The sequence below is a fragment of the Podarcis filfolensis genome, assembly GCF_964270895.1.
Source record: "Podarcis filfolensis genome assembly, chromosome: 2".
In the NCBI taxonomy this organism is placed as follows: Eukaryota; Metazoa; Chordata; class Lepidosauria; order Squamata; family Lacertidae; genus Podarcis; species Podarcis filfolensis.
Window position 1 is genome coordinate 1,950,633 of NC_139605.1, and position 27,547 is coordinate 1,978,179.

Sequence of the window (27,547 nt, forward strand, 5' to 3'; positions counted from 1 at the left end):
TGCCAACAGAGTGACAATATTAAGGAGAAATGTTTGTGGTGTTCGTAAGTTAGATTCCTCAGGGAATCAAACTCTACCCTGGCAGAATTCCTGGTTTCAATAATTATTTTAACTTTGTAATGCATTTTATTGTGTTTTAAGTTTTTGTTTCTTGTAACGGCTTCAGCTACACAAATAAATAATATTCATATTTGGATGGGATCCAAGGCCTGTGGCTTTCTATTTTGCTTCTTTTTCCACAGCACAATAATTACTTATTTCAAACTTCCATACGTCATATAGAGTGTGAAATTGTTTGTCCTTCTTTTGGTTTATATTCAAAGCATCATCCATCGTTTTCAGCAGGTGGTGCTGAGTTGTAGTGTTTCTCCAAGGAGTTCAACAGATCTGATGTTGTAAAGGACCCCTGACAGTTAAGTCCAGTTGCAAACAACTCTGTGGTTGCAGTGCTCATCTCACTTTATTGGCCAAGGGAGCCAGCGTACAGCTTCTGGGTCATGTGGCTAGCATGACTAAGCCGCTTCTGGGTAACCAGAATAGTGCACGGAAACGCCGTACCTTCTCGCCAGAGCGGTACCTATTTATCTACTTGCACTGTGTGCTTTCGAATTGCTATGTTGGCAGGAGCTGGGACCGAACAACGGGAGCTCACCTCATTGTGGGGATTCAAACCGCTGACCTTCCAGTTGGCAAACCCTAGACTCAGTGGTTTCTCTACTGAAAAACCAAAAATGCACCAGTCTGTACTCAAATGCTCCAAGCTCTTTATTATTCCAGGAATCTTTTCCTGTGCCTCTCGCTTCCCTGAAATACTTTTTGAGAAGTAACTCGAATGGCAGACAGCATCTTTAATATCTTTGCAGCAAAGACCCTAGGCTGAATCTTTCACATAGGCAATCAAAAGAATCTCAGAAAGTCCAGGGAAGACTGCTGTAAATATGTGGGACAGAAATCCCATCCCCCAAATGTCTTCTAAAAGTTGTGTAGTTATTTATGTCCTTGACATCTGAAGGGAGGGTTTTACACAAGGAGGGAGCTACCGCCGAGAAGGCCCTCTGCCTGGATCCCTGTGACCTCACTTCCCACAGGGAGGGAACTGCCAGAAGGTTCTTGGAGCTGGACCTCAGTGTCCGGGCTGAACGATGGAGGTGGAGACTCTCCTTCAGGTATACTGGGCCAAGGCCGTTTAGGGCTTTAAAGGTCAGCACCAACACATTGAATTGTGCTTGGAGCCAGTGTAGGTCTTTCAGGACCAGTGTTATATTGTCTTGGCGGCAACTCCCAGTCACCAGTCTAGCGGATGCCAGAAGGTCATTGGAGCTGGACCTCAGTGTCCAGGCTGAATGATGGAGGTGGAAACTGGACTGAGGTCATGTATGATTTGATCCCCAGATATAGGCCTCTGGCTTTGTGATGAGGGAGAAAAGGCATATCCTCATTGCAAGGTGAAAACCCATTTCCTACTTGGATGCAATCCAAGCACATCAAACCACAATTGTGACCTTTATATTAGGAATTTCTGCTGTAGGTTGACAGAATAATCTGTGCACATGCTTTTGTTTTATCACATTGTATGTGATCCTACCTGGATTAGGTGCTGCCTTAGTGTTCAGGGAGTCCCCAACATGCCTTTTTTTTTTTTTAGAAAGTTACAAAAACACCGTGGATTTGATTAGAAAAAATGTTGTGTCAAAATTATTCAGATAGTCATAAATATATATTAAACAGGGTAATCCAAAGTTTGTTTTGGTGTGTAGAGACCTAAAAGTCAGAACTTTATTGGGGCAGCTCATTCAACTAGTTGGAGTCCAGCTGGGCCTTCAGATCTAAAGTACATGATGGAAAATATCACTGAAAGATTCTCCTCCCCTTCAAACTTTGCCAGGCTCTCAGGGGCATCTGAGTATTTGACACATAGACATGAAAACTACTTACTGTTGCTCTTGATTGTGATGTTTATATTGCTAGGCTCAATGAGGTTGTGGGAGGTTAAGGGCCCTTTGTGCTTTGGAAAGAACAAGAATAAATGACAATGACTTTGGTAATTATAGGGGGAATACACAAGCGCCTTGCAACATCCTCCATCTGACTCAATGCACAACTGTATGGCTGGAGAAAAACAAAGCGTGTGCAAACGCAATGATATAATAATAATCATACTTTATTATTTGTACCCTGCCCATCTGACTGGGTTGCCTCAGCCACTCTGGGAAACTTCTGATAAATGGCTAGCAAAGGGAAAGTTGGGTTTGGACGGGCCTTTACCAGTCCAAACAGGGGTCATCTACATGGTGCCCTCCAGATTTTGTTTGATTACAGCTCCTAGCAGCTAGCATAGCCAATGGTTAGGGCTGATGTGAGTTGTCTTCCCGCAATATTTGGAGGGTCACAGCACATGGCCCACCCCTCTTGTTTATGAACATCTACATAACACAGAGTAACTGGCTTCCTTTAATGAGGTCTACATGGTACTGCCATCTGGTCTGGTCTTCTGTCAACATTCAATACCCTACTTTTTGATTTTCTTATATCAATTTTATATCCCAACATCCTGCTAAATTAATCAAGCAGTCAGGACATTTCCAAGGGTTTCTTTCAGGTTTCCCCCACAAATTATGCGACATGGTCATTGCAGAGATCAATTTTTTTCTCTCTCTACTAGTTGTAACTCTGTGGGTTATATCATTACATCTGATTGCCTCTGCTAGAATAGAATAGAATCATAGAATCATAGAGTTGGAAGAGACCACAAGGGCCATCGAGTCCAACCCCCTGCCAAGCAGGAAACACCATCAGAGCACTCCTGACATATGGTTGTCAAGCCTCTGCTTAAAGACCTCCAAAGAAGGAGACTCCACCACACTCATTGGCAGCAAATTCCACTGTCAAACAGCTCTTACTGTCAGGAAGTTCTTCCTAATGTTTAGGTGGAATCTTCTTTCTTGTAGTTTGGATCCATTGCTCCGTGTCTGCTTCTCTGGAAACAACCTTTCTCCCTCCTCTATATGACATCCTTTTATATATTTGAACATGGCTATCATATCACCCCTTAACCTCCTCTTCTCCAGGCTAAACCTGCCCAGCTCCCTTAGCCGTTCCTCATAAGGCATCGTTTCCAGGCCTTTGACCATGTTGGTTGCCCTCCTCTGGACACGTTCCAGTTTGTCAGTGTCCTTCTTGAACTGTGGTGCCCAAAACTGGACACAGTACTCCAGGTGAGGTCTGACCAGAGCAGAATACAGTGGCACTATTACTTCCCTTGATCTAGATGCTATACTCCTATTGATGCAGCCCAGAACTGCATTGGCTTTTTTAGCTGCCGCGTCACCCTGTTGGCTCATGTCAAGTTTGTGGTCAACCAAGACTCCTAGATCCTTTTCACATGTACTGCTCTCAAGCCAGGTGTCACCCGTCTTGTATTTGTGCCTCTCATTTTTTTTGCCCAAGTGCAATACTTTACATTTCTCCCTGTTAAAATTCATCTTGTTTGTTTTGGCCCAGTTCTCCAATCTGTCAAGGTCGTTTTGAAATGTGATCCTGCCCTCTGGGGTGTTAGCCACCCCTCCCAGTTTGGTGTCATCTGCAAATTTGATCAGGATGCCCTTGAGTCCATCATCCAAGTCGTTGATAAAGATGTTGAATAAGACCGGGCCCAAGACAGAACCCTGTGGCACCCCACTAGTCACTCTTCTCCAGGATGAAGAGGAACCATTGATGAGCACCCTTTGGGTTCGGTCTAATTGGGAGTGTAAACAACAAGGGGAATAAAGAACAGTCTCTGCAAAATCTGAATGAGTCTGATTTTGTCCTGTTCTCTGAAATATAGACTTTAGAATTAAAATATATGAACTTGATCCATGTGATAGATTCCCTGCCTAGCCCAATATAATCCAATACACGATATATAAAGCCCCATTCTAAACGATCAAAAGCTTTCTCTGCATCAAGAAATAATATGCCATATGGTTGTTTCACTTTATTGGTAACAATAATGTAAAGTAACACCTTATATATGTTTGAAGAGAATTTATGTCCAAGGAACATGAAATAGATTCAAAACTGAATTATTGTCAAATATACAAATACATAGGGACGCGAGTGGCACTGTGGGTAAAAGCCTCAGCGCCTAGGGCTTGCCGATCGAAAGGTCGGCGGTTCGAATCCCTGTGGCGAGGTGCGCTCCTGTTGCTCGGTCCCAGCGCCTGCCAACCTAGCAGTTCGAAAGCACCCCCAGGTGCAAGTAGATAAATAGGGACCGCTTACTGTCAGGAAGGCAAACGGCGTTTCCATGTGCTGCGCTAGCTCACCAGATGCAGCTTTGTCACGCTGGCCATGTGACCCGGAAGTGTCTCTGGACAGCGCTGGCCCCCGGCCTCTTGAGTGAGATGGGCGCACAACCCCAGAGTCTGTCAAGACTGGCCCTTACGGGCAGGGGTACCTTTACCTTTACATACAAATACATATTGACTGGAAAATACCACAGAGCAATCTAGAAACCCATTGGATCAAGTAGCCTCCAAGGGTGGACCAACTGCAAAGAGGAAAAGGTGCTGATAGCCTCAATCTTAACAGGAAGTGATCTGAACTTGACAAGGAACTGATGGCAATGTCCCCCACTTTCAGATCACCCTCTTCCTGCCCAGTTGAAAATACAAGGTCCAGAATGTAGCCTGTCACATACGATGGGATGGTGACATGTTGGGACAGCCCCATGGTCATCCTGACAGCCATGAAGTCCTGAGCCACCCTGGAATCATTTGCCTTGGCCTGGAAGTCCACCCAAATTAACAGTCTGGGAGTCCTCTACACTACCTCCGAGATCACTTCTGTCAGCTGAGGCAGAGAGACTGCTGAGGAGTGAGATGGGTGGTAAACCAGCAGAGTCCCTCATCTGTCCTTACTACTCAATGCCAGGAACACACACTCTAGATCCCCCAACTTGACAGAGAACTTGGGGAGAGAGAGATGGGATCTCTACAGACCACAGCAACTCCCCCTCCCTGACCCTGAAGTCGACCCTGATGCTGCCCTGAATACCTAGGTGGACATAGCTGGGTGAGACCAACTCCACCCTAATCACCCACCCAAGTCTCTATGATATAGACACGATTGGCCTTGTCATCCACAATGAAATCATGGACAAAAGAGGTCTTACTCTGAGCTGACCTGAGATGCAACAGCAGAAGCCGCAGGCCAAAGAGCTGGCTGATAGGACAGCTGCAATTCCCCAGGTTGGAGGAGCAGATAGCACACAGCACAATCACTAACTGCCTGTGCCATGTGCTCCTGGTCTGGCCTGCCTCACCACCCACACTATACCTCCCCCTACTCTGAACAAGTGCAACTGGGGGCACCCTGCTCTCCCCAGCTCCTCTCTTCCCAGAGACATCGCCCTTCCTTCAATAGAAATAACAACAAAACCCCACAAACGTTAAACCCAGTTAATTCTCTAAACAAGATCCCAACCCAAAATGTTGTTCAGCAGCCTCAGCCTTTACACCTGGTCAGTCAGGACCCAGTGCTGTCTAAGATCAGGCAGGAAAAGGCTTGTTAAATAGAGTGCAGGTCTAGCAGACCTCACAGCCAGGAGGCAACTGAGGAATAGATAGTGGGGAGAGATTACAGTGAGAAGAGAGGGACATGGACAGATAAAATGTGGTTGTTTAAACCACTGAAAGAGATTACAGAGAGACTGAAAGGAAAATGACAGTTTAAAACAAAAGCTGAATGTCTGAACTCCCTGGAGGAATACAAGAACTCAGCATAACCTGTTGAAAGTGATTGACAATGCTTTAAATAGAAAAAGGAAAGATTGATAATATCTCTCTCTCTCTCTCTCTCTCTCTCTCTCTCTCTCTCTCTCTCTAGTTTTTTGCCATCAGGTACTCCTTAGTGTTCAGTTCAGGCTTCATTATAATAATGTAGCACTTGGGCACGAAGATGCAGCCCAGAAGCCCAGCACTGGAAGCCAAGATGGAGAAGACCTGCACAGCTACCATGTATTTCCCCTTTGTGCTCAGGTAGGTGGGCACAAAGGACACCCAAACACTGCAGAAGACCAGCATGCTGAAGGTGATCAGCTTGGCTTCATTGAAGGCCCCAGGCAGCTTCCTGGCTAGGAAAGCCACCGTGAAGCAGATGGCAGCCAGGAAGCCCATGTAGCAGAGGGCAGCGTAAAACATAGCAACAGACCCTTCATTGCATTGCAAGATGATCTCTCCAGGTAAGGAACTCATGTCAGAGTCTGGGAATGGAGGAAAAAGTACCAGCCAGGTAGTGCAGATGACAACTTGGACAGTGGAACAAGAAATGACAATGGAGTTGGCCAGACTCTTCCCCAGCCATTTCCTCAGCCTGTTCCCTGGCTTGGTAGCCAAGAAGGCCAACACCACAGTGATGGTTTTTGCCAGCACAGAAGAGATGGCAGATGAAAAGACAATGCTGAAGACTGTTTGTCGGAGAAGACAGGTGACTTTCCTTGGCCGGCCGATGAAGAGGAAAGAGGACAAAAAGCAAAGCAGGAGGGAGAAGAGGAGGATGTAGGAGAGGTCCCTGTTGTTGGCCTTGACTAGGGGAGTTTCATTGTATTTCATGAATATTCCCAAAATAAAGCCTGTGGTTGAGGATAAGAGTAGGGCAACGGAAGCCAGGAGGACCCCCAAATAATCTTCATAGGACAAGAAGGTGATCATTTTGGGGACACATTGACCTCGCTCTTTGTTTGGATGCTGATCTTCTGGACATTTGATGCATTCATTGGCATCTGCACAGAGAAAAAGAGACTTTAGTCATACACTTACAGCAATCTGAATGCTGTTACAATTGTGGGGAATGGTTGGCATATGGGAGAGATCAAGAAAGAACACTGAGTTCACAGGTAGAGAAGTTCCATGGCTTCTTTCCATGGATGTTGTGTCCTACCTTCCTGAGTGGAGATTGTCCCTTCTGAGCAGGGAGCACAGTCATAGCAGCACGGAGGCTTCCCTTCCTGAATCTTCTTGGCATATCCAGGGCAACAGCTCTTTGTGCATCTTGCATGAGGCGTGGTCTGGAAATGAAGAGAAGGAGCAGCATCGAGGCTTTAGGAAATGGATTGTTGAGTTTTTGGAGGATTATCATTATTGTTGTTTATACCCCACCCATCTGGTTGGGTTTCCCCAGACACTCTGAGCAGTTTCTAGCGCATATAAAAAGATAATAAAACATGAAGCATGAAAAGGCATATTTACTTTCTATGACCCAAAGAGAGCTCAGGCCCAATTAGGAATGATTCCTTTTTTGCTTTTTGTTGAGCAGCATGGCTGTGAAACCTCTTAAGTGTTTTCATTTTAGGAAGCTCTCCCAGCTGGATGAATATATATATTTATTACAACTGTTCATTTGGTAATTCATTTTGTAGGCCTCTTATTCATTGTCAAATTTTATACATATTCAAGTTTGAGATCCATTAAGCTCCATGGGATTTAGCTCCAGGGAAGTGTCCATGATGGCAATAAAAACCTCATATGTAATGTTCAACAAGCTGTTAGAATGTAGAATATACCATGGATATTAAAAAGGCATGTAAAATTTATCCTACCTTCTTCCACAGTGTGGGCCATACTATTGTTTCTGGGCTAATGGTGAACTTTAGATTTGAGGACTTCTGTCTCTCTATGCTCCCAATTTTCACACTAGCATGAGAATTATTAGGAAACAGCACCCAATTCACAATATCAAAGTCAATGGCCAGTGCCCCATTCTCATCCAAGTACTGTGCATCAGTTGAAGTATTAGAAGAGAGATGAACTTCTTTAAAGAATGAATGAAGCTAGAAAAACAGAGAAAACCACGTTGGATGGCATCCATTAGAAAAGACTGGATATGATTTTGAGAAATTATCTAAAGAATGGTCATAATTTATCTAGTAAAGGTGGAACACAAAGTTCTAAGAAGGAAGGCGTCATCGTTCTACTACAGGATCCTGTTTTCTATAGCACCAATCTTAAAGGAAAAGATATAAATAAAGCTATAAGTTAAAAATAAGAAAGATAAAGGACTTCTGGACAGTTAAATCCAGGCAAATTCGATTTTGAGTGTGGTGCTCATCTCTGCTTTCAGGCTGAGGGACCTGGCATTTGTCGGCAAACAGCTTTCCAAGTTATGTGGCCAGCATGAGTAAACCACTTCTGGTGCACAGAGGACCGTAATGAGTCCCACTGCAGGGGTACTTATTTATCTACTCACACTGGAAAGCTTTCAAACTGCTAGATTGGCAGGAGATGGACAAAGCAATGAGAACTCACCACCTAGTGCAGATTTGAGATGCCAACCTTGCAATCGGCAAGAGGCTCAATAGTTTAGACCACAAGATGGTTATTCAGTGGCATCAGGACCCTGGTAGTCACAGATTATAAAGGTGTTTGGAAGTGGAAATCATTGGTTGGATATTCCTTTCATTTGTCACATGGGTACATAGCTGCTGTGTGCAAATGAGGGGGGGGGATGGGATGTCCCAGTTTTTCCAGGACACTTTTGGGTTACAGTATGCTATGTTCCTATCATGATGATTCCAGAGTTGGAAAATAAATCACAATCTTCAAAAGCAAGAGGCCATACCTGCCATGGCTGTAGACTTTGAAGCTCCATCTTGTCTCCTCCACCCACCATCAACCTCTGCTTTGATCTGGATGAAGAGGCTGCATTCAAGGCCTGAGCCACAACTTGGACACTGTAGTAAGTGATATAACTGTCTTGGGAGTGGATCCCATCAATCTCCTCCTGGGGCAGCAGCATCTGATTCTCCTCCTCTCTGCATCTTTCCCAATTCCTCACAGATAAGGCATGCTTTGAATATGAACATACAAATGCTTTCTTCCAATAAGCAGAAGCTCTTGGCTCATAGTAGTCCTTTTTTGCTTCCTTTTTGGTCTTCATTACAAAGGACAAAGAACCATGGGCATATCGGAAGGCTTCCGTCTCATAAAACAAGATGTTGTCCTGACGACCAGTGGTGATCCAGACTTTCCCCCTGGTTTGTGTCCTTTCAAAGAAAGATTGGACCTCTATGATAACATAAAATCCATACTGAGAATCTGTATAGTAAACAAATACATTGACTTGTCTCCACATGGCAGATGGCTCATGAGAGAACCACAGGGAGGTTTTCCGTTGCACTCTTTCTGTGAAGGCAGCACAAATTTCCCTTTTGCTCATCAGAGGTGTCAAGGTGCTCAGGAACTTTTCTCCACTGTCATTGTCTGAAGCAAAGAGGCCGACCCATGTCCATCTGAAGTGCAGGAGGAGTTCCACCACCCCCTGGTTCTGAGCTTCTTCATTTGGGACCATCGAGTTGACAAAAGGAGACTGTTTTTTATCACGAAGAACAAAGCCAGAACTGAGCTGGTGAGGGAAGGGAAAGAGACCGATGCTTTGCTTTTCAGGACAAATTTAATTATCAACATCAACCTTATTTGAAATAAACTATTTTTATTTTATTTTAGCAATGTATTCCACTTAACCGCCGTAGTCCTTAAGCAGTTAAGAAAGAGTCGATAGGAAAAAAAACCCCAAGAAGGTACATCTATTAAACCAAACTTCAATTAAAATGTCTGCAGGATTAATAATAATAAATCTTCATCAGGCCGCATAAGGTCAATAGAGAAGAGTCATAATGGATCAGTTTACCTCTGGAGTAATACTGTGGCCAAAAACATTAATAAAGATATTGTGCTACCTCACCTCTAACTCTTTCATTTAGCAAGATGTAGTTGTCCAAACATAATATTTTGTTAGATCGAGTTTCTGCAAGTTGTATCTTTATCAATATTGGGGCACGATCAGCATAAGTCATTGGGTGGATTTCAGGTTCAGTCATTTTTTCTACTGGGAATAAAGTAATTGTTGAAAATCTCTATGGATATATGGATTGTGGACATGAGAATAGAAAGAGAGGTCTTTATCAGTAGGATGGTAGAATCTCCAGATATCTATAAAGCCATTTTCTTCCACTGATGTTTTATCGTGTTTTTAATATTCTGTTTGGAGCTGCTCAGTGTGGCTTTTGAAACCCAGCCAGATGGGTGGGGTATAAAATAATAATAATAATAATAATTAATAATAATTTTAAAGGTATTGGCTATTTTGCCTTGCTTCAGATCACAGATGAAATCATACCATTGAAACATCTCCAAGTATAATTCCACCTTTAGCATTCCACCTTTTTATTACATTATTTGTAGATTTGGGGGGGAAGTGGTTATTTATTGTTTTGTAAATGCATATTGAAGAAGATCTATATTGAAACAGTGGTACATTTAGCATTAAGTTCCTTTCTTACTATGATTTTGCTCAATTTATTTAATAAAATAGTTATATTATCCTCAGTATAACTTGTTGTTTCATGAAATGGCAAACGTCAGGTGTGCCTGACTTGAAGACCATTCTTACTTGTGGGATTTTGTAGATGCCCAACATGCCTGCAATGTGCATGGAGATGTCGGATTCACCCCGTTCAAGAACAGCCAGTAACCTTTTCTGCCTTCCACAGGTGTAGTTTGGGATATTGATTTTCCCACCAGCAAGCAGATCTGTCAGGGCATCAGAAGTGGTTCTTCCATCAAAATGGGTCTCATAGATGCTGTAGCCCAGGGTGATGTTGGGTAGGAGCCTGGAGTTATGATTGACATCCTGAACAGCCAGCAAGAAGCTAAGGATTTGCCATCCCCTCTTAGTCACAAAACTGCAAAAAGAATTATGTCACATATTCATGTTAGATTCAGTGAAATTGAGAGTCACATTCTTTTTTGTATAAATCAAAGCCAATGGGAAGGGAGCCCAGTAAGTAGAGAAAAGTAGGGCGATGCCCATGGTATCTTTGCAGGAGAGGAGAATGGAGAAAAAACCAGGACACAAATCAGCCCCCTGAACCCACCACCAGCTCCAGTGGCAGAGGTGCCAACAGTATTTTATTCTGTGAACTGGTCTGAGATATTGGGATGAATGGCAGTATATAAATTAATTGAATAAATAAATAAATAAAAACTTGCACCTAAGATTGAGGAAGATGGCTGCTCATATGACATCACATGCATGACATTTTGGGAGGAGCCAGGGAACAGAGCCAAACACAGTTGCCGATGGCTCCTCATTTCTCACGCTCAACACATCCGGTCTGAGATGTCCATAAATAATGCTAAACTGCAAACAATGCTAATCTGTGTGAACAAAAATCATGGCTAATTGGGTAATATTGTATCTGCTACCTTATTTTACTCCTAATCTTGAAGAGGCTTAATTATGAGCAACTTAAATACCAGAACCCCCTTCATGGATCACTGCCTTGCTGTGGACAGGTCATAGTGGAGAGTTTTGACCAAACATGATCCACCTGAAGCAGGAACCAGCAAGCCACTCCAGTATCCCTGCCAAGAAAACAGGTTTAAGGATTTAAATTTGGTGGACAGAATGCCTGAAGAACTATGGATGGAGGCTCGCAACATTATACAGGAGGCAGCAACGAAAACCATCCCAATGAAAAGGAAATGCAAGAAAGCAAAGTGGCTGTCCAACGAGACCTTACAAATAGTGGGGGGGAGAAGGCAAGCAAAATGCGAGGGAGATAGTGAAAGATACAGGAAATTGAATGCAGATTTCCAAAGAATAGCAAGGAGAGACAAGAAGGCCTTCTTAAACGAGCAATGCAAAGAAATAGAGGAAAACAACAGAATGGGAAGAACCAGAGATCTGTTCAAGAAAATTGGAGATATGAAAGGAACATTTCGTACAAAGATTACCATAATAAAGGACAAAAGTGGTAAGAACCTGACAGAAGCAGAACACATCAAGAAGAGGTGGCAAGAATTCACAGAAGAATTATACCAGAAAGATATGGATGGCTCGTACACCTCAGGTAGTGTGGTTGCTGACCTTGAGCCAGACATCCTGGAGAGTGAAGACAAATGGGCCTTAGAAAGCACTGCAACTAACAAGGCAAGTGGAACTGATGGTATTCCAGCTGAACTATTTAAAATTTTAAAAGATGATGCTGTTGAGGTGCTACATTCAATATGCCAGCAAGTTTGGAAAACTCAGCAGTGGCCAGAGGATTAGAGAAGATCAGTCTACATCCCAATCCCAAAGAAGGGCAGTGCCAAAGAATGCTCCAACTACCGCACAATTGCACTCATTTCACACACTAGCAAGGTTATGCTTAAAATTCTACAAGGAAGGCTCAAGCAGTATGTGGACCAAGAACTCCCTGAAGTGTAAGCTGGATTTAGAAGAGGCAGAGGAACTAGAGACCAAATTGCAAACATGCGCTGGATTATGGAGAAAGCTAGAGAGTTCCAGAAAGACATCTACTTCTGCTTCATTGACTATGCAAAAGCCTTTGACTGTGTCGACCACAGCAAACTATGGCAAGTTCTTAAAGAAATGGGATTGCCTGATCACCTCATCTGTCTCCTGAGAAATCTCTATGTGGGACAAGAAGCTACAGTTAGAACTGGATATGGAACAACTGATTGGTTAAAAATTGGGGGAAATTCCCCTTAATCAAAGGCTTGACAACATGACAACACTGGCAACATATGAACAAACAGCTTATAGACACAGACTTTCTTGGTATAAATGCAATAGTATTTGGAATGTGGTTACACAGAATATATTAGCTTATTGTATGGTATTATAACAACATTTTTACTCTTTTTTCATTCTTACTCACTTTTTTCCTCATTTCTTTCTCACCCTTTTTATAAATCAAATGCTTCTAATACTTTTTTCAATAAAATCTCTGACACTCAGCAGCTTTTCATGGCTTAGAATCCTCCACCCCACGAGGGCCGGGAAGATTGGGGAAGTCTGGCTCCTTTTTGTCCAGTGGTCAGTTAGCTACCACTGTATCTAAGGTCTTCTCCAGGCATTATATATCTCACAAACATTGCTTCCCATAAAATGGTTGGCATGTTTGGAATCAAAGCATGAGAAGAGCACCTGCCTAAGCATAGTAGAGAGTTACAGTTTTCAGTTGCAAAGATTACTTTAATAATAATAATAATAAATTTTATTTATACCCCGCCCTCCCCAGCCAAGACCGGGCTCAGGGCGGCTAACACCAGGTATAAAAACAATTGATTAAAATACAACTTAAAAACAAGATTAAAATATAACATTAAAATGCAGCCTCATTTCAGTAGACGCTCAAATCAAAAAATTTTGGGGGGATGAAAACGTCAAATCTTCACCAAGGCCAACTATCCAGACTGGTCTTACGTGGGCCAGAAAAAAAGCCAGGGAAGTCCCCAAATAGGAGTTCCATCACAGAAGGAGAAAAGAAAAAGGAAAGAGGGGAAGGGGATCAAGTTGATTCCAAGCCAAAGGCCAGATGGAATAACTCTGTCTTACAGACCCTGCAGAAAGAAATCAGATCCTTTGTGCCTTTCACTGCACCCAGCTATAAAGGACAAGCCTGCCTTGCAACATTCACTTTTGAGAGTGAGAGAACCAATCTCCCGTTCATCTCCAGGTGAGGGTAGTGGCTCAGTTCTGGGGCACTAATTCATAAACTTCTAGAAGATTTTATTGGGTTGAGAGTGGGAAAACTCCACAGTTTTCATGCCAAGAAATGCTCCAAGGTTCCATGAGACACAATGAAAGAATGATTATCATTTGGCTAACTACAAAAAAACCTGCAATAGGCATATCCCATAGACCTCCATCGACCTCTAGGAGCCCATAGACCTCCAGGAGTGACCCACCCTTGTGTCAGTCACTTTCATCTCAGAGGGGCTGACCCAGGTGCATCATGAGACCAGGAGTGCAGCAGAAACACATCAATACATTACTCACGCAGAAACCCAGTTCAAGGGGGTTCTGGAGAAGGTGAAGGGGTACTGCTCTCCAATGATTTTTGCAGATACTAATGCACTAATGAGATGGTTTCCTGGCCTGTAATAATTCACAACGTAATTGACATCCCTGATCAGGTTCAGTGGGCATTTTGCCTTCTGCTGCTTCCCGTAGGTTACAAGAGGGAGCAACAAGAGCAGTGTTATCATTCTGAATCTACCTGCTACACGTCCCTTCTGACTGTTCCTCTCAACTCCATAGCCAGCTTATCAGAAGAAGCCTAAACTCCTGTAAAGACGTTTCCAGCTCTGGCTGCAGAGACAAAGAGGAAAGGATATAGCTAAGTGGTAGAGCATTTGCTTGCACCCAAAAAGTGCCAGGTTCAACCTCTCCTAACTGTTCCAGGTAGGGCTTGGAGCATCCTTTACTTGGAGAGCTGTTACCAGTCAGTAGATAGTACTAAGGCAGCTTCCTATATTCTGATTAAGCTACACAAGGACTTATCTCCTACACCCTTTCACCTGACTTTGACTACAAGGACTCTGAGGCACACAAAATATTTTATATATCAAACTTTTCAGGCACTGTGGAGTAAATAACCTCCTGCTGCTATTGATTGTGATGTTTGTGTTATTGTTCTTAAAGGCAACATTGGAAGGGGGTTTATGGGGGATAAAAATAGATCACTGTGGTTCTGATAATTGTAAGGGGAAGAAAGGTCTCCTCTAGGAGCAGGTGCAGGGCAGGAGAAAAACATGTTGACTCAAGAGACTGACAAGTTTCAAGGAGGGAGAAAGTTGAGTTTGGCTGAACATGATTGACATCAGAAGAGCCCTGAAACTGGATCAGGTGAAGGGCCCATAAAATCCAGCATCCTCTTCTCAAAATGGACAACCAGTTGCCCGAAAGGGAAGGCCACTAGCAGGGGGATCAGTGCAGCAGCCCTTTCCCTACATGGGATTCCCAAAAACTAGCACTCACAGTCTTCCTGCCTCAAACAGTGAAGGGAGGTCATCTTCATAAGGGCTAGTGGCTGTTTATAGCCTTATCTACCTCCATAATGTGGCCTAAATTACTATTTTTATTTTAAACAAAATTCACATACCACTTTATTATAGATGGAGGTTTACAAAAAATAACCCAAGAAGAAGAATAAATTTCTGGGGAAAAGACAACGATAAAAACAGATATATTTAGAAATCCAAACTATTGTTAAGTAAAAAGTTAAGCTAAAGAAAGATTAAAGAACATGTCAACTTCTACATGTCTACATAGTTTATTAAGGTTTACAGAGAAAATTACAAAATTTATATACTTTCCCCTTTTTAAACCAAACCAAGACTTTTATGTGGATACAATAAAAACACAGAAAGGTGTGTGTGGGAGAGAGAGAGAGAGAGAGAGAGAGAGAGAGAGAGAGAGAGAGAGAGAGAATCTATAAACCTATAAACAAACCTTATTTTCAACCCTCAAATCCAGATGTCATTATTTCAATTTTTTTTCAAGCAAAAAGTCTATGAGAGGTTTCCGGTCTTTAAAAATGTTAATAATGGCTTTCTCTGATTCAACATGTCAACTTTGCCAGCTCAGCTAAACCTGTTAGCTTTAACAGCCATTATTCCATTGTTGGTCATGATGTGTCCTTGCATCTTTGTGCATATAAACCTTTCGCAGCCATGATCATATATGATGATTCCAAAGAGGAACACACATTCTAGTTACCCCCCCCCCAACTAGACAGAGACGTGGGTTCTCTTTAGACCCAGATACTACCCCTCCCTGACCCTCAGGTCTGCCCTGATGCTGCACCAAATACCCAGGTGGGCACAGCTGGGTGAGGCCAGCTCCAGCCTGTTCACTCTTCCACTCAATCTCAGTGATATAGAGACAATCAGCCTCAGGAAAGATGGATAATCTCTCTCTCCCTCCCTCTCCTCCCTCTCCCTCCCTCCCTCTCTCTGTTTAGTTTTTTGCTGTCAGGTACTCCTTCGTGTTCAGTTTGGGCTTCAGTATAATAATGTAACACTTGGGCATGAAGATACAGCCCAGAAGCCCAGCACTGGAAGCCAAGATGGAGAAGACCTGAACGGCTACCATGTATTTCCCTTTGGTGCTCAGGTAGGTGGGCACAAAGGACACCCAAACACTGCAGAAGACCAGCATGCTGAAGGTGATCAGCTTGGCTTCATTGAAGGCCCCAGGCAGATTCCTAGCTAGGAAAGCCACCATGAAGCAGATGGCAGACAGGAAGCCCATGTAGCCAAGAACAGCGTAAAACATAGCAACAGACCCTTCATTGCATTGCAAGATGATCTCGCCGGGTTGGGAGCTCATGTCAGAGTTCGGGAATGGAGGAGAAAGTCCCAGCCAGATGGTGCAGATGACAACTTGGACAGTGGAACAGGAAATGACAATGGAGTTGGCCAGACTCTTCCCCAGCCATTTCCTCAGCCTGTTCCCTGGCTTGGTGGCCAAGAAGGCCAGAACCACAGTGATGGTTTTTGCCAACACAGAAGAGACGGCAGATGAAAAGACAATGCTGAAGACTGTTTGTCGGAGAAGACAGGTGACTTTCCTTGGCCGGCCGATGAAGAGGAAAGAGGACAAAAAGCAGAGCAGGAGGGAGAAGAGGAGGATGTAGGAGAGGTCCCGGTTGTTGGCTTTGACTAGGGGAGTTTCATTGTATTTCATGAATATTCCCAAAATGCAGCCTGTGGTTGAGGATAAGAGTAGCGCGAAGGAAGCCAGGAGGACCCCCAAATAATCTTCATAGGACAAGAAGGTGATTGCTTTGGGGACACATTGATCTCGCTCCTTGTTTGGATGCTGATCTTCTGGACATTTGATGCATTCATTGGCATCTGCATAGAGAAAGAGAGACTTCAGTATGTTAACATAAGTCATACACCTACAGCAGTCTGAATGCTGTTACCATTGTGGGGAATGGTTGGCATATGGTGAGAGATCAATAAAGAACACTGTGTTCACTGGTAGAGAAGTTCCATGGCTTCTTTCCACTGGTGTCGTGTCCTACCTTCCTGAGTGGAGATTGTCCCTTCTGAGCAGGGAGCACAGTCATAGCAGCACGGAGGGTTCCCTTCCTGAATCTTCTTGGCATATCCAGGGCAACAGCTCTTTGAGCATCTTGAATGAGGCGTGGTCTGGAAATAAATAGAAGGAGCAGCATCTAGGCTTTAGAAATTGGATTGTTAAGTTTTGGAAGGCTCCCAGTATAATAATTATGCAGCCACTGGGAGAGATCATCAGGAGGTTTGGGCTGGGTGTTCATCAGTATGCAGATGATACCCAGCTCTACCTCTCTTTTAAATCAGAACCAATGAAGGCGGTGAAGGTCCTGTGTGAGTGTCTGGAAGCGGTTGGAGGATGGATGGCGGCTAACAGATTGAGGTTGAATCCTGACAAGACAGAAGTACTGTTTTGGGGGGACAGGAGGCGGGCAGGTGTGGAGGATTCCCTGGTCCTGAATGGGGTAACTGTGCCCCTGAAGGACCAGGTGCGCAGCCTGGGAGTCATTTTGGACTGACAGCTGTCCATGGAGGCACAGGTCAAATCTGTATCCAGGGCAGCTGTTTACCAGCTCCATCTGGTACGTAGGCTGAGACCCTATCTGCCTGCAGACTGTCTCGCCAGAGTGGTACATGCTCTGGTTATCTCCCGCTTGGACTACTGCAATGCGCTCTACGTGGGGCTACCTTTGAAGGTGACCCGGAAACTACAACTAATCCAGAATGCGGCAGCTAGACTGGTGACTGGGAGCGGCCGCCGAGACCGCTTGAAAGACCTACATTGGCTCCCAGTACGTTTCCGAGCACAATTCAAAGTGTTGGTGCTGACCTTTAAAGCCCTAAACAGCCTCGGTCCAGTATAGCTGAAGGAGCGTCTCCTCCCCCATCATTCTGCCCGGACACTGAGGTCCAGCTCCGAGGGCCTTCTGGTGGTTCCCTCACTGCGAGAGGCCAAGTTACATGGAACCAGGCAGAGGGCCTTCTCGGTAGTGGCGCCCGCCCTGTGGAACGCCCTCCCATCAGATGTCAAAGCGATAAACCTGACATTCAGAAGACATCTGAAGGCAGCCCTGTTCAGGGAAGTTTTTAATATGTGACATTTTAGTGTATCTTTCATCTTTGTTGGAAGCCGCCCAGAGTGGCTGGGGAAACCCAGCCAGATGGGTGGGGTGCAAATAATAAATTATTATTTATTATTTATTATTATTAATTATTATTATTATTATTATTATTATTACCATCATCATTTATACCCCACCCACTCTGGCCAGTTTCCAGCACATATAAAAAGATGATTAAAACATGAAACATTAAAAGTGATTTCTTTTTTGCTTATTGTCAAGCAGAATGGCTGTGAAACCTCTTTTGTGTTTCTACTTCTTCCCTTTAAGATTGTTACTGCACTTTTCTACACATACAGACAATCCAGGCAGCATGAAAGTGTTTAGGAACAAGAACCTAACAGTAATGCTAGAATCAAAATAAGAACAAACATTGAACCAGCCATCATAAAAAGGTCCGACAAAATGCAGCACTAAAACAACTCCTGACACAGTTGCCATCACATCTGCTATGTGTTGGTGCAGTTGTGAAATAAGGCTGGACTGACTGATTTCTGCTTTGCTTGAAATGCTAAATGGCATCGTCGAGGTTGGCATGAAGGCTGCACTTAGTGCAAAAATTGACACCTAGTTTGCTCGTGAGGCATATCTGCACTTCCCATTTTCATTTTAGGAAGCTTTTCCAGCTGGATGAGTATATATTTATTACAGATGTTCATTTTGTAATTCAGTTTGTAAGTCTCTTACTCATTGTCAACTTTTATACATGCTTATTCAAGAGTGAGATCCAATCAGCGCAAGGTCCATGCTTGCAATAAAAGCCTCCTATGTACTGTTCAACTAGCTATTAGAGCGTAACAGAAATCATAATATTAAAAAGGCACATAACATTTCTCCTACCTTCTTCCACAGTGTGGGCCATACTATTATTTCTGGCCTAATGGTGAACTTTAGATTTGAGGACTCCTGTCTCTCTATGCTCCCGATTTTCACACTAGCATGCGACTTATTAGGAAAAAGCACCCAATTCACAATATCAAAGTCAATGGCCAGTGCCCTATTCTCATCCAAGTACTGTCCATCAGCTGAAGTATTGGAAGAGAGATGGACTTTCTTCAAGAATGAATGAAGCTAGAAAAACAGATAAAACCATGTTGGATGGCATCCATTAGAAAAGATTGGATATGATTTTGAGAAATGATATAAAGAATGGTCATCATGGAATTAATAAAGGTGGAACACAAAGTTCTAAGAAGGATGGAGTCATCTGTCTGCTACAGGATCCTGTTTTCTATAGCACCAGTCTTAAAGGAAACTATATAAAAAAGGCTATAAGCTTAAAAAGAAAAAAGGTAAAGGACCCCTGGACAGTTAAATCTAGTCGAATTCGATTTTGAGAGTGATGCTCATCTCCACTTTCAGGCCAAGGGAGCCGGCATTTGTCCGCAGACAGCTTTCCAAGACATGTGGCCAGCATGACTAAACCACTTCTGGTGCAGGACGAGTCCCAAATCACAATCTTCAAAAGCAAGAGGCCATACCTGCCATGGCTGTAGCCTTTGAAGTTCCATCTCGTCTTCTCCACCCACCATCAACCTCTGCTTTGATCTGGATGAATAGGCTGCATTCAAGGCCTGAGCCACGACTTGGACACTGTAGTAAGTGATATAACTGTCTTGGGAGTGGATCCCTTCAATCTCCTCATGGGGCAGCAGCATCTGATTCTCCTTCTCTCTGCATCTTTTCCAACTCCTCACAGATAAGGCATGCTTTGAATATGAACATACAACTGCGTCATACCACGAAGCAGAAGCTACTGGTTCATAGTAGTCTTTTTTTGTCCCTTTTCGGGTCTTCGTTACAAAGGACAAAGAACCATGGGCATATTGGAAGGCTTCCGTCTCATAAAACAAGATGGTGTCCTGAAGGCCTGTGGTGATCCAGACTTTCCCCCCGGTTTGTGTCCTTTCAAAGAAAGATTGGACCTCTATGATAACATAAAATCCATACTGAGAATCTGTATAGTAAACAAATACATTGACTTGTCTCCACATGGCAGATGGCTCATGAGAGAACCACAGGGAGGTTTTCCGTTGCACTCTTTCTGTGAAGGCAGCACAAATTTCCCTTTTGCTCATCAGAGGTGTCAAGGTGCTCAGGAACTTTTCTCCATTGCCGTTGTCTGAAGCAAAGAGGCCGACCCATGTCCATCTGAAGTGCAGGAGGAGTTCCACCACCCCCTGGCATTGAGCTTCTTCATTTGGGACCATTGAGTTGACAAAAGGGGACTGCTTTTTATCATGAAGAACAAAGCCAGAACTGAGCTGTTGAGAGAAGGGATAGAGAATGGTGCTTTGCTTTTCAGGACAAATTTAATTATCAACCTCAACCTTATTTGAAATATAGTATTTTAATTTTATTTTAGCAATGTTTGTACCACTTAAGTGCAGTGGTCACTAAGCAGTTAAGAAAGACTCAGCAGGGGGGTGGAGAAGGTGCATCTATTAAAATAAACCAAAATAAAAATGGCTGCAGTAATAATGATAATAAGTCTTCAGCAAACTGCATAAGGTCAGTAGAGAAGGGCCCTGTTTGACTTCAACAGAAAGGGAGTTATATAAAATTGTTCCCACAATAATGCACACACAGCTCAGGTTGGAAATGAGCTGTGCATCTGAGCCACTGGGGACCGCAAACCATGACTCAACCTTAAGGCTTAGTGATTGAGTAGGGTCATAATGGATCAGGTGGTTCTTTTAAACAATCCTTTTAAACAAATACAAGAAACGTGAACCTAGCTCGGTAGCATAAGGGCAGGCAGGGCAAATTTAGAGCACTGGTGTTACATGCTGGCAATAGCCTGTTCCTGTCAGTGGTCTAGCTGTAGAATTTTGCTTCCCTTGGAGGCTCCAGACCAGGTCCAGGGGTAGCCCCATATAGAGCACTTTGCACTAATCAAGTCTTGTGGGTCACCATGTCCAAACTATCCCAAAGACAGCAACCTGTTATTTTGTATGAAGTCCAACCCCATCCAGAACAATTATATTAAAGGTCAATCCACTCTTTGAGTCTGCCGCTGAGATTCATTTGACGGATGGTCATCTCTAGGTCAGAACGGTTCTGTTCTGACAGATAAATAAACATCTAGAACTGCTTTTTAATGTTTATGTGATTTTATACTATTTTATTTTGTTCTGAGCTTTAAAATTTTGTAATTCGTATTTTTATCTTGATACTGGCCATTGACCGTAATAAAACAACTATACTTTCCATCGTTCAGATATTTTTTGTATCTATATTCCACAAATATAGGTTTCTGCTGTATCACAGATTACTGGCCAGGTTATGTCTGGAGTAATATTCTGGATAAAAAAAAAAATCAAGCTATTGTGCTATCTCATTTCTAACTCTTTCAATTGGCAAGACATAGTTGTCCAAACATAATACTTTGTCAGATCGAGTTTTTGCAAATTGTATCTTTATCGATATTGGGGCATAATCAGCAGAAGTCATTGGGTGGATTTCAGTTCCAGTCATTTTTGCTACTGGGCATGAAGTAATTAGAGGAAATCTCTATGGATATATGAATTGTGGACACGAGAATAGAACGTGAGGTCTTTATCAGTAGGCTGGTAGAATCTCAAAATATCTATTAAGCTATTTTCTTCCATTATTCTTTTAAAGTTATTGGTTTGATTGCCTTGTTTTGTAGCACCCTGCTTGTGGTTAACGCTTAGCTGGAATGAAATATTCAACGCAGCAATAGAGAAATTAAAATAATAATTTATTTGTCAGACAAATAAATGAGAGACACAGCGGTATATGGTTACCAAAGCTCTGCCCTTTCAGCCCTGATGGCCAGCACTTATATTCCCTCAGCCCAGCCCCCTTGCTCCTCCTTTGGCTGCCTCTGTCCAATCAGCCTGGTTGAAATTCCTATTGGCTGTTTGCTAGAACCAATCATAAAAGATACACCCATTTCCTATTACCTTTTATGGGAGACAAAGAGCTATATTTCCTTCTATCTATAAATGGCAAACAAGTAGCCATATATCTTACATTTGCCTCAACAAGGCACCTTAATTACCAGATCACCTTTTGCCCTATTGCCCTATTGCCCTATTCCAAAATAGATGGCTAAAACAGATGCTCATTCTGTCTTAAACAGATCTTGGGTTCACATTCTCACACACCATCAATGAAATAAGAATCTAACATAAGAATCTAACATTTCTTACTTTCTAAATCCTTTGCATAATTACATTTAAGCCAATATATTTCATACATAACATATATAGATTTTTAGAAGCAAAGGCCTTTTCAAAGTAAAAAAGGAACTTAGTAAAAACACTTTCCAAAAGCAATCACTTAAATTTACACCCCCCTTTCAAGCCAGCTGCTGTTTCTATTAGCTCTTGCCCTTTAACCTTAGGAAAATGTGGCTAAAGTCTCTAATGGGAGACACATGGTATTATATTTTGTTAAACAATGAATCCTACTATTTACCAACTCTTAATTAGTGCTTTTGCAGCTTGATTGTATTCTGTTAATATGTAGGGTCAATAACCTTTTGCTCCCAGCCTGTAATTCCCTTTTACAACTTTGAGAATTTTGGCTCCTGCTATAAATCAAGGGGGCCCTTGTCCAGGAGGATAAACATCTGCCAAAGTCTTTTAGCCAGCTTGTCTTCTGCCTGGCATAAAAACACACAAGCATCTGCAGATATATATATTTTTTAAGCTCATTTTAAAATACAAGTCTTGATCAGATGCCTCAGTTTGAGATATGACAATCAGAGATGAAATCATACCATTGAAGTCACCTCCAAGTATTATTTCACCTTTAGTGTGGCTTTTTATTACATTATTTGTAGATTTGGGGGCGGGGAAGATTAGTGATTTATTGGTGTGTAAATGCGTATTGAAGAATATTTCTATTGAAGCACTTGAACATTTAGCATTATGCTCCTTTCTTAATTTGCTTAATTTATATATTAAAATAGTTATATTATCCTCAGCATAACTTGCCTAACTTGAAGCCCATTCTTACTTGTGGGATTTTGTAGATGCCCAACATGCCTGCAATGTGCATGGAGATGTCAGATTCACCCCGTTCAAGAACAGCCAGTAATGGTTTCTGCCTTCCACAGGTGTAGTTTGGAATATTGATTTTCCCACCAGCAAGCAGATCTGTCAGAGCATCAGAAGTGGTTCTTCCATCAAAATGGGTCTCATAGATGCTGTAGCCCAGGGTGATGTTGGGTAGGAGCCTGGGGTTACGATTGACATCCTGAACGGCCAGCACGAAGCTAAGAATTTGCCATGCCCTCTTATTCACAAAACTGTAAATAGAATTATGCCACATAGTCATGTTCAGTTCAGTGAAACTGAAAGTCACATTTTTTTTGTATAAATTAAAGCAAATGGGAAAGCAGCCCAGTAAGTAAGGCAAAGTGTGGCAATGTCCACGGTATCTTTGCAGGAGAGGAGAAATTATTTATTTAATTTCTATACTGCCCTACAGTGGTACCTCTGGTTACGTACTTAATTCGTTCCGGAGGTCCGTTCTTAACCTGAAACTGTTCTTAACCTGAGGTACCACTTTAGCTAATGGGGCCTCCCGCTGCTGCTGCCGTGCCACCACTGCACGATTTCTGTTCTCATCCTGAAGCAAAGTTCTTAACCCGAGGTAATATTTCTGGGTTAGCGGAGTCTGTAACCTGAAGCCAGTGGCGTAGCGTGGGGGGTGCCAGGGGTGCCGGCCGCACCGGGCGCAACATCTGGGGGGGCGCGAGTCCAGAGGGAAGGGACAAGTTCCTTCCTCCGCCAGGCTCCCCGCCACCACCGCCACCGCCAGCCTTGCGCCCTAGCGCGTGCGCGCCCCCTGCCGCCGCTGCGGCTGCGCTCCACTCACTGCTCGCAGGAGGAGCAGCCGCTGCAGCAGCGCCGACGCCGCCACCGACGCCTGGTTGGGCGCGGGCAGCCTCCGCACCCCGACGCCGACGCCATCCCCTCGGCCCAGCCACAGGCGGGGGCTGCTTCTGCTGACTGGGAGGGAGGAGAGCTCCGAGGGGCCTCGCCGCGCCCTGTGCTCCCCAAAACCCTTCCGAGAGGAAGCCGGCGGGCAGGCGAGGGTCTCCCAGTGGAAGGGGGTGCCACTGGCTCCAGCTGTCAGTGCAAGTCTCAGCCGCGGGGGGGGGGGGGGCGAGGACGGAGCGCGGCTGGAAGCCCCCGGACCTGGCCGGGAGGAGGAGAGGCGCTCGCCAAGCCCGGATCTGGAGCGCCTCGGAGCGCGGGCTCCACCTACAGCCCAAGGAGAGGAGGGGGCGCGGAGGCGCCCGAGGGGAGGGGGCTTCGGCTGCCTCGGCCCACGGGGGCTCCACAAATAATAAATTTAATAAATTCCTGCTGAGCATTTGGGGCGGTCCTTGGCTCCTTCGCTCGCCCCCAGCCCCAGTGGCGTAGCGTGGGGGTGCAGGGGGGCCGGCTGCAACATCTGGGGGGGGCGCGCTCGCACTCGAGTGCTAAAATCCACAGGTTAGGGGGCGCAAATTACTTGCCTTGCCCCGGGTGCTGACAACCCACGCTACGCCACTGCCTGAAGCGTATGTAACCCGAGGTACCACTGTATACCCAAAGGTCTCAGGGCTGTTGGCATAAAGGATCACATACATAAAATCAAAATAAAAACAGTAACTCTAAACAAAAATAAAAAACAAAATAAAACAACAACAACAACAACAACAACAAAACAAAAAGAGCCAGCATTTTTAAAAGGGTATTGGATGTAGATCAGGTCAGGCAAAGGCCTAGATACAAAGGAATATTTTTGCCTGGTGCCTAAAGGTGAACAGTGGTACCCCCGGTTGCAAACGGGATCTGTTCCGAAGGTCCAGCCACATCCCGAGGAATTTGCAACCAGAGGTGCTGCTTCTGCACATGCGTGTGGCACTGTTTAGCAGTTCTGCGCATGTGCATGGTGTGTAGAGCGCTTCTGCGTATGCACACACGGTGAAACCCAGAAAAATACTTATGGGTTTGCTGCATACATATCCCGAAGGATACATAACTGGAGGTGAACACAACTAAAGGTACCACTGTATAGTGAAGACGCCAGGCGATCTTCCCTGGGTAGAGCATTCCACAGACAAGGAGCCACTGCAGAGAAGAACCTGTTCTCGTGTTGCCACCCTCCTTACCTCTTGAGGAGGAGGCACACAAAGAAGGGCCTCAGAAGATAATCTCAGGGTCTGGGTAGGTTCATATGGAAAGAGGTGGTCCTTGAGGTGTTGTGGTTCTGAGCCATTTAAGGCTTTATAGGTCAAACCAGCACTTTGAATTGGGCCCGGAAACTAATCAGTAGCCAGTGCAGTTGGACCAGTATCAGTATAATATGCTCAAACTGTCTTGCTCCGGCGAGCAACCTGGCTGCTAAACTCTGCACTAGCTGAAGTTTCCAAACTGTCTTCAGAGGCAGCCCTACGTATAACGCATTGCAGTAATCTAACCTTGAGATTACCAGCGCATAGAAAACAGCAGTTAGGCTATCCCTGTCCAGATAGGGGTGAAGCTTGGCCACCTAGGACTTATTTCTATTATTATTATAGAAATACTTCTATAATAATAAAGTGTGCAAACAAAAGGTAAATATCTTCTCTGCTACCTTATTTTACTCCTAATCTTATAGACACAGACTTTCTTTCTTTGTATAAACACAATGATATCTGGAATGAGTTTACACAGAATATATTAGGTTATTATTATAAATTATATGTGTATTAGGATAACATGAGTATCCACACCTGTATGGTATGTATGGTAATGTAACAGTATTTTTTTCTCTTTCTTTATTCTTACTCATTTTATTTTTCATTTTTCTTCACCCTATCTTTTTATAAATGAAATGCTTGTAATATTTTTAAAATAAAACCTCTCACACTCAGCAGCCTTCCAGGGCTTGGAATCTTCCACCCCATGATGGTAGGGAAGATTGAGAAAGCCCTGCTCCACTTTGTCCTACAGTGCTACCACTATATCTAAGGTCTTCTCCAGGCATTATATATCTCAGAAACATTGCTTCCCATAAAAGGGTTGGCATGTTTGGAATCAAAGCATGAGAAGAGCACCTGCCTAAGCATAGTAGAGAGCTACAGTTTTCAGTTGCATAGATTGCTTTGTGCCTGGGGAAACTAATTGTGCATTGAACATTGTGCTCCCCATCTATCATTGCACCCAGCTATAAAGGATAAGCCTGCCTTTTAACATTCACTCACTTCTGAGTGAGAGAACCAATCTCTTCTTCATCTCCAGGTGAGGGTAGTGGCTTCATAAACTTCTAGAGGTTCATGCCAATAAATCCTCCAAGGTTCCATGAGACACAATGAGAGAATGAATTTCATTTTGCTAACTACAGAAGACCGGCATCAGCCACACCCCATAGACCTCAATGAAAGACACACACACCCTTGGCTTCAGTCACTTTCATCTCAGAGGGGCTGATCCAGGTGCATCCAGGGAACTGAAGTGAAGCAGAAACACATCAATACATTACTCACGCATCAACCCAGTTCAAGGGGGTTCTGGAGAAGGTGAAGGGCAAACGATCTCCAATGAATTTTGAAGATACGATTCCACTAATGAGATGGTTTCCTGGTCTGTAAAAATTCACAGCATAATTGAAATCCCTGACCAGATTCAGTGAGCATTTTGCCTTCTGCTGCATCCCGCAGGTTACAAGAGGGAGCAACAAGAGCTGTGCTATCATTCTGAATCCACTGCCTACACTTCCCTTCTGACTGTTTCTCTCAATTTCATAACTAGCTAATCAGAAGAAGCCTAAACTCTTGCAAAGACATGTCCAGCTTTGGCTTCAGAGACAAAGAGGAAAGGATATAGCTCAGCGGTAGATCATTGGCTTGCACCCAAAAGTGCCAGGTTCAACCTCTCCTAACTGTTCCAGGTAGGGCTGAAGATGTCCTCTACTTGGAGAGCTGCTTCCAGTCAGTAGATAGTACTAAGCTAGAAGGCAGCTTCCTATGCTCCGATTAAGTTTCACAAGGACTTATCCCCTACACCCTTTCACCTGAACTCTATATTGACTGCAAGGACTCGTTGTGGCACACAATACATTTTATACATCAAACTTTTCAGGCACAGTGGAGTAAATAATCTCTTGCTGCTCTTGATTTTGATGTTTGTGTTATTATTCCCAAAGGCAACATTTGAAGGGTGTGCAAGGAGGATAAGAACAGATCACTGTGGTTCTGATAATTGTAAGTGGAAGAGAGGTCTCCTCTGGGAGCAGGTGCAGAGCAGGAGAAAAACATGTTGACTCAAGAGACTGACATGGTTCAAGGAGGGGAAAAGTTGAGTTTGGCTGAACGTGATGGACATCAAAAGAGCCCTGAAACTGGATCAGGCGAAGGGCCCATAAAGTCCAGCATCCTCTTCTCAAAATGGACAGCCAGTTGCCCCAAAGGGAAGCCCACAAGAAAGGGGTCAGTGCAGCAGCCCTTTCCCTACATGGGATTCCCAAAAACTAGCACTCAGAGTCTTCCTGCCTCAAACAGTGGATGGAGGCCATATTCATAAGGGCTAGAAGCTGTTTATGGCCTTATCCACCTCCATGATGTGG

General features: G+C 43.8%; 1 protein-coding gene across 1 annotated transcript; it reads right to left on the reverse strand.

Moving 5' to 3' along the window:
• Nucleotides 1-5,864: 5,864 nt before the first annotated feature.
• On the reverse strand, nucleotides 5,865-26,635 carry LOC310758154 (vomeronasal type-2 receptor 26-like; the record flags this gene model as incomplete). The annotated part of the gene is made up of 10 exons (XM_083604084.1): nucleotides 5,865-6,763; nucleotides 6,922-7,048; nucleotides 7,580-7,810; nucleotides 8,599-9,381; nucleotides 10,429-10,720; nucleotides 13,828-14,092; nucleotides 16,862-16,988; nucleotides 19,456-20,238; nucleotides 22,964-23,255; nucleotides 26,469-26,635. 10 exons carry the CDS (start codon nucleotides 26,633-26,635, stop codon nucleotides 5,865-5,867), a joined length of 3,966 nt encoding a protein of 1,321 aa, XP_083460210.1.
• Between the last annotated feature and the right edge of the window lie 912 nt (nucleotides 26,636-27,547).